At 41.0% G+C, this 7,894-nt stretch overlaps 1 protein-coding gene across 1 annotated transcript in view; it reads right to left on the bottom strand.

The window, feature by feature from the left end:
* Positions 1–26: 26 nt before the first annotated feature.
* The window catches only part of LOC117504940 (serrate RNA effector molecule homolog), a 27,902-nt gene continuing 20,034 nt past the window's right edge, over positions 27–7,894 (bottom strand). The window contains exons 16-21 of the mRNA XM_034164420.1: positions 1,341–1,453; positions 1,189–1,269; positions 936–1,086; positions 685–786; positions 499–613; positions 27–419 (exon numbers count right to left, since the gene is read on the bottom strand). Of these exons, the coding sequence (XP_034020311.1) occupies positions 344–419; positions 499–613; positions 685–786; positions 936–1,086; positions 1,189–1,269; positions 1,341–1,453 (638 nt within the window). The 3' untranslated portion in view covers positions 27–343. The remainder of the gene's footprint in view (positions 420–498; positions 614–684; positions 787–935; positions 1,087–1,188; positions 1,270–1,340; positions 1,454–7,894) is intronic.

Here is a 7,894-nt window from a genome sequence, read left to right as displayed (position 1 = left end):
ATAAAAACACTTCATCACCTCTCTTTAAAAACACTTACCTTTTATTTTTTGTCTCAAACAAACCCTCACAAAATCACCACTTCCTGTTCATTTGACCCATCTTCCAATTAAAACATGACCTTGATACAGCCGATGACTCCTTCAGTTAGTGTGACGATGAAGCTGCTCCTGGTCTTTACTGATCAGGAGAACAAATGATACCGAAGTTCCCGCCCGACCAGCAGAGTGTCGTCCTCCAAACCCAACAGGACACAAACACAGACGGACAGAAGAATAACGAGAATGCAGGAATAAAAAAAGGTTAAAAAAAATGTCCCATTGTTCATCTTGGCCCTGATGGCCTTCAAAAGAAGTCCAGGTCATCTGGAGCGTCCAGGTCTCTGTACTCTATGATGGACCGGGGATCCCCTCGCATACCCCTGTGCACAGACCGGAACCAATAATCAATAATCAATGTGTGTGCTCAATCCGCACCTTCACCACCTCCCTCAGCTCTACCTGCTGTTCCGCTGTTTCCCTGGAAACACGCCGCCTCCTCCTAAAGGGCCTCGGAAGTTGTCGTAGTTTCCACGTCCGACCCCAAACTGGTTCGAGGGGTAGGGGGGCACGGTGCCTAGAACACAGTTTACATGCTTACAGCGCGTCTGGATGCCACTTTACAGGTTCTGTGAACGCGAAACGTACCAGGAAAGCCCGGCATCAGAGGTCTGACTCCTGGAGGGTATCCCAGAAGACTTTGCTGCTGTGGTGGCTGAGCTGGAAAGCCTGGTACTCCAGGGGGAGGAGCTAAAAGAGGGAGAGATGATGTGAGCATCAGAAGCATCTGTTCCACCTGAAGATGGACATTTACAGCTATCAAAAAAAAAAAAAAAAAAAAAAAAAAAAAAAAAAAAAAAAAAAGAGAAGCTGTCAGCATCAGTCCTGACATCTTTCACCTTGTGCAGTTGGTGGGAGGGGCTTGCTTTCTGGCAGGGTGGGTCTCTTGGTATCAGAGAGGAAGTTGTTGAAGAAGTCGACTTCCTGTCGGACAGCAGCGACCTTCTCAGCGTGCTTATTCAGTATGTGTTTACGGACAAACTCTGGTGCCTGGTCCAAAAAAAAAAAAAAAAAAAAAAACAGGAAACATGTTACCATGGTAACCAGTCACACCGGGCGGCTGTGTGTGGATGTGCAGCTACATGAGGTCACCTTGAACTTTTTCCCACTCAGAGGACACAGCCATTTGTCTTTACTGAGCTCCTGAGTATTTGCCGACAGGAACTTTTCCACCTGGATGGACACACCCACATTAGTACTTTCAAAATATTAAAATTTTTAACACCAGGACACAGGCGTCTCACCTCCTGTTCGGAGTCTTTGCGGCCCAGTCGGACCGCCTCGTCATCTTTCAGAGTATCTGCAGGAGTCAACAGGTGGGCCAGACGCTCCTCACACATCCTCTGATGCTCGCTCACTGTCCAATCACATTACAGCACTCAACTTATTTTGGAATTTTATGGGCAAACTTCAGATTTTTATGCACTTTTAAGGACAAACTTTGGAATTTCATGGATTTTTGGTGACAAAATATTGAATTTTACAGACTTTTATGGACAGATAGTGAAATTTTCTGGTTTGATGAGAAAATTGTGGAATTTTATGGACGACTGCAGGTGAACGTTGAGTTAAGCAGTTTGCTCATCAGTGGCTTTAAAATGAGATTTTTTGAGGTGTAGTCAAAACATGGAATATTTGACCTCATTGATTCTCAAAGCACTCCCGGAGTTTAATGATCAAACTAAACACTGGACCCATAAAAACAGTTTTCAGTTCAGAGCAGGGGCGTCACAATCCGTGTATTTGTACTGAACTGTACGGTACACAGGCGAGGGTTCGGTTTACAGACCTGTACGCAGAATACACAGTACGACTCTGAACAGTAAGATCACTGACGCATGCTTATTTGTTCCTGCAAGTTACCGACATTTCATCTCATTTCCACACACTGTGTCACTCTCATGTCATGCTCAGTGCAGGAGGTGTAGCCACACCCTCAATCTGCTGTCTGTGACTGAGGCAAAATGAGGAAACAGGCAGTTAAAGTGAGATGATTCCAATCAGAAACTTTGGAACCATAAGTGGAATTGATTAATTTACCTTTTTCTTCCAAAACACGACCCTCAAAGTGAAAGTGTAGTGATCTGCATTTGTGTGGAGTTGCTGTCCCAGGATGAGATCAGTACATATTTGAGTTTAGACAGAAAACAAACTGACCTTTTATTTGAATTACTGTAAAGGCCCAGTCACATGGCACTTAAAGGGCAATGAAGCCCAAACAAAACAAGAAATCTGGACTTTCGTTGGCATCGTGTAACCTTTGCACAGCTTCATTCCAGCATCTGGGGCTTCGTCAGGATTTTTAAACTGTCGAAAAATTTGAACAAATGCCGCCAAAAACCTCAATTTGTCCATATTTGGTTTTGCTGCCATTCTTGATGGTTTTGTAATCGTTTACTTAGTTTTTGTAACATTGAACGCAGCGTCAGCAGCAGGCAGTGTCAGCAGTAGCTGTGTGCGCTTATTATTTTTTATTAAATATAACAATATGAGTGTAGGAATGACAATCCAGCCCTTATGTACATGTGGCACCAGTTCCCAAAGCCAGATGGTCAGGATCCCCCTTTTTCCTCTAAAAACAAAGACCCAAGAGGAACAAATTTTCCCCAAAGCCCCAGAACTTTGTCTTAACAGAAAAATTCCAATACGTTCATATCACAGATGAACTACTATCAACTTGGAGATCACAATACAGTTTTCCTGGTCAAAATCGACTTCAGATTGACGGATTTCATGTTTTAAGATAAAACCCAAAACCAGCCTCTTCCAGTATGTGGAACAAGAGTGACCTCTTTGGACGAATTGGGGAAGGACACATGCCCAATTCGCATGGTCTTGTAAAGTTGAAGTTACATTTAAAAAGTTGTACTACTGTTTGTTGTAACAAGAAAAAAAAAGAAAAACAGGAAAGAAACAAACGTGATCATTTAACCCCACACATGGAATTTATATATCCTGTGCATTTTGTTCTGACCATAGATTGTAGAAAGTTTATCAAATGTGTGCTTGTTTTCATGTATGGTTGTTGTGCGCTGTTTCCAAGGTAATTGTTTACAAGAGTTTTGTAATACAGGACTTGGTTGGTTTTAAGCGGGAATTTAGGAAGTGGACAATGATTTATTATAAAATTAGACAAAGAAACGCTGTAAAAACTACAATACCCAGAATTCTTGGGGGTGGAGCTTTTAACCCTTTAAAAGGACACGCCCCTGGGGAAATGCTCTCTTGCTCTTACGCTCTTGCCTTTTTCTCTTTTCTTGGGTCTTGAGACGCTCGCCTTTGCCATCCTGTTTTATGGCCCTTTGTTCTTTCAACCACGTTTGAATTGATTTCTTGTCAATGCGTGCAACAAGAAATGACTTTTTACTTTTCTTCCATAGTTAACTTTTACCCCAACTTTTTGTGAAGTTACGGTGCTGGCGCATGTACTTCCTTTGACGATTTTTCAAATTAAAACCTTTTTCTTATTAAACTCCAAATTTATCTTGTGAACACTTTTGCTAAAAAGTAAACTATTTGAATTAAGTTTTTGCTTTAACCTGACTTCCAAAGACGACGACGAACGCCGCATTTTTGTTTTTGGCAAATGGAGAATAAAGACACTCAAAGCAAGCGCTGCAAAGATATATACATCCAGGTCAACTTGAGCCACGCAGAGATTCGAAACGCAGTCAGAAAGTCACAGCTTTAACAGCATAAATCGCCCCTGGTAACCAACTAAACCTGGCACGGAGACCGGCAGAGTCCCTCTGTCAAGGTCCTTCAAATCAGCTGTTGCAAACGGACGGTTCATCGACTGGAAACGAGACAGCTCCCAGCATCTGACCTCACAGAGATCTACCTGCACTGCGCCCTGAGTAAGCTCTGGTTTTTGTCAGAATCTAAGTGGAGTGGCTTCATTTAATTCTATTTCCAGTCATTACCAATATCCCACGTTAATAAATACCAAAGTAAATCCCCTGCTGACTATGACATAATTAATTCTTAAACTCTCGCAACTAAACCATATTACATAAACGTCATATAATAATTGTCCATTGAACTTCGTCATCACAAAATTGCCTTACTATGATATGTCCTGTTATTCAAACCCTGACTGAGTTAAATAAATGTTTTAAACGTATGCAGTTATCTGCGATTTGTATGGTTTACAGAGGTATCGGATCTTGACCTGTAGAACTTCAGACTGGAAGATCAGAGACTGATTTAATATTTCCTATTGACACCTTGTTATAATATCATTCAGTCATAGGTGGTGCCCCCAGTATTCAAGGTAAAATTACCCACAAGTGATAATATCTACACATCCTAAAAACACATTTCTCCGCTACAAAGCACTCAGAGGTCACAAAAATGGACATAGAGAGGACTTGTGACCTTGCCAGAAAGATGTGTTAGCACCAATTAATAGTCTTCCCTCCCGGGGAAATGATAAAGCGTTTAGCAGGTTAATATCATTGAATAGGTGGCTGGTGCAATTTTCTGGACAGCAAGGGTTTAGTTTTATTGATAACTGGCCTTCGTTCTGGGGCTGCCGTGGCTTGCTGATGTCCGACGGCCTCCGCCCTACTAGGGAAAGCGCCTCCATCTTGTCTGCGAACATAGATAGAGCTCTACAGGGAGGGTGACATTAGGAATTTACAGCAGGCCACGGAGCAGGTGATTACAGACCCTGAAAGGTTTATGACAAAGGTGGGTGTGGAATCCATTAGCTTAGTGGGGAAATTAGTGCAGTTTATCTGCCAGGGAGGGAAATTCAACAAGTTGAGACTGTGGTCTGCTTCCGTAGATGTGCCCATAAAAATCATAGAGGGATATGCTTTGCAAACTTAATACCCATTACCACATTGGATGATGCTGAAATTGAGGACAGCCTCAATTATTGTTCCAGCAATATCAAAGATTTTGTGTCTACTACCTACAACTCTCTTGGAATGTCTCAAACCTAAACCCAGGCATCTTATATATGCTACTCTGGAACCACCCCTAAACCCAAACAGTCCAACCGTCACCCCACAGAGATTAATGATCTAATTATGGATCATCACTTAGACATGATTGGGTTATGTGATTCCTGGCTTAAACCTACAGCTGTCCTCCCCTTAAATGAGGCCTGCCCACCGGCGTACACATTTAGTCACATCCCCCATGATGCGAAGCAAGGTGGGGGTGTTGCTCTTATTTATAAATCTAGATTTAGTTTATTAGCTGTTGGGGGTCACAAATATAACTCATCTGAGTGTCTGATTCTCAGCTCTGCCCACAATGCTACATATTGTCAAGGTCAGAAGAATGAAAATCAGCCGTATTACTTTGTCACTGTATACAGGCATCCTGGCCCATACTCTTAATTCTTAGATGAATTTGGTGCGTTCATCTCTAACTTGTTAACTAGTGCAGATAGCATTCTGATCATTGGTGACTAACATTCATATAAATAATCATTCTGATCCCCTCTGCACATCATTTATGGAAATTGTGGATGCATTAGATTTTCAGCAATTCAGGACTCGATGCACTTTAGTGGAAATACCCTGGATTTGGTTCTCACACGTGGTATTGCTGTCACAAATACTAACATCATACCTCTTACATTAGTGGTCTCTGATCACTCACTTATTAAGTTTACAGTTTCGCTGCCGTGTTTAGTGGGACAACTACCTTATATATCACTACGGCAATGCATCAACTCAACTACAACTGAACTTGAAGCAAGACTGCCTGATGTCTTAGTTTCACGTTTAGAAAATGCCCCATCAGTAGACAGTCTTGTGGATAGTTTAAACTCAGTGCTCAAAACTACACTCGACATGATTGCACCACATTTAGTTAAAACCACGCCCCCCCCAAAACACAGCTTAGGGCTAGTGGCCAATGATCACCTTAGTATTTATTGTTTTTCCTGTTGCTTAATGCTGACAAATTACACTGCATTTGTCTTTCTGATGCTTGATTCTCAGTTTTTTCTTTTCTCTCTGTTTGAGGTGCAGCTCCATCCAGAGATGGGTGTGGTATGTGTTCCAGAAACTATCCTGTGCACCGGCAACATTTCCTGTATGTTCGTTTTGTAATTTATGTCTGTATCATGGCCCAAGCAGAGGGTCATCCCTTTGAGTCTGGTCTGCTTGAAGTTTCTTCCTCAGAGGGAGTTTTTCCCTTACCACTGTTGCTCTGGAGGTTGGTAAGGTTAGACCTTACTTGTGTGAAGGACCTCAAGGCAACCTTGTTGTGATTTGGCACTATAAAAATGAAAATAAATTGAAAAATGTCTCTTTTAAACAAAAAAATATGTCTGTAAAAGTCTGCACTCTGTTTGCTGTGTCATGATGGCACTGCTCAGAACCCCCCAGCAGAAACAACACAGAGCCTTGCTGCCAGGAGAAAAATCAAAACGTTATTCTAAAAATATTTTTTTGAACATTCTGATCACTGTAAATTTTATATCTTGCGTCCAGGATTGATTTTCCGTAAGGACGGTGGCAGTGCGGACGCTGCCTTGTGGCAGCCCAACTGAAATCCATTGTAGCAATGGAGAACTTTAGTCCCTGCATATAAATAAACAAAAACAAAATACTTAACATGCTGCTGGGAAAATTCATCTCAGCTAGAATGACAAGAGATGAAGTCAATTCATAAAGGTTTAACCCAAAGAAAGGCTCAATTTCCACTTTATCTCTCACTTCTGATGGGTCAGACAGCAGCTCAGATTGAAGCTCCTGTACCGAATTAACCCCAAACACAAATATCAACCAAACCGCGACTTTTGTGTACTGTGACGCCCCAAGTTCAGAGTGAAACCTTTAACCTAAAAACAAGCTGAATATTGGCCCTGGGTTAAAAACAAAACAAAACAAAAAACAAACAAAGAACTGTGAATTCTCCTTTAAAGTCAAACTGTTTCATGTTCAGGGCTGTGAAATGAAAATTGTGAAAAATTTGCAGGGAGTCGGAGGAAGTACAGCCCCAGGAGCCGGGGTTTAGGTGCCCACGGGGCCCCAGAAACAAAATTAATTTTGTATCTAATGATACATTTTCAGCATCTCCTGCAAGAAAAAAATCTCAAAAGAAATGCATATTTAAATGACCCTACTCAGCCTTTCATTTAAACTGTCAATAATGTTGAAATAACCGACAATGACGTGGAAGTCCGACCTGGAATGATTTTCCTTTTAACTGCAAACCTAATTATGCATTAACTCAGAACAATTAAATTACATAAAATTCATGAAGACTGAAAAGACTTAAAGCATTACAAAAACCACAGCTAAAGCTTGTAGAATAAAGTTGTGCCAAGGTTTGTATACCCCTGATAATTTCCATGAATTTCCTTTATAAATCATTGGTTGTCTGGATCATAAATTTCAGTTAAATATATCATATAGCAGACAAACACGCTGATATTTGAAAAGTGAAATTAAATTTATAGGATTTACAGAAAGTGTGCAATAATTATTTAAAGAAAATTAGGCAGGTGCATAAATTACATACATACATTTAGCACTAATTATTGCAACAAAATTGGTTTGGTAAGCCCATTGATCCTTGACCTCCTTACACAGATGAATCCAATCATGAGAAATTGTATTTAAGGTGGCCATTTGCAAATGTTTCCCCTCTTTCCATCTCTTCTGAGTGGCAAAATGGAAGCCTCTAAACAACTCTCAAATGACCTGAAAACAAATATTGTTCAACATCATGGTTTAGGGGAAGGATACAAAAAGCTATCTCAGAGATTTCAACTGTCAGTTTCCACTGTGAGGAACATAGTGAGGAAATGAAAGACTGTAGACACAGTACT

This window comes from Thalassophryne amazonica, chromosome 23 (assembly GCF_902500255.1).
Source record: "Thalassophryne amazonica chromosome 23, fThaAma1.1, whole genome shotgun sequence".
Taxonomy (NCBI): Eukaryota; Metazoa; Chordata; class Actinopteri; order Batrachoidiformes; family Batrachoididae; genus Thalassophryne; species Thalassophryne amazonica.
Note: the sequence above shows the minus strand (reverse complement) of the source record. Positions and strands in the feature narration are given on the sequence as shown.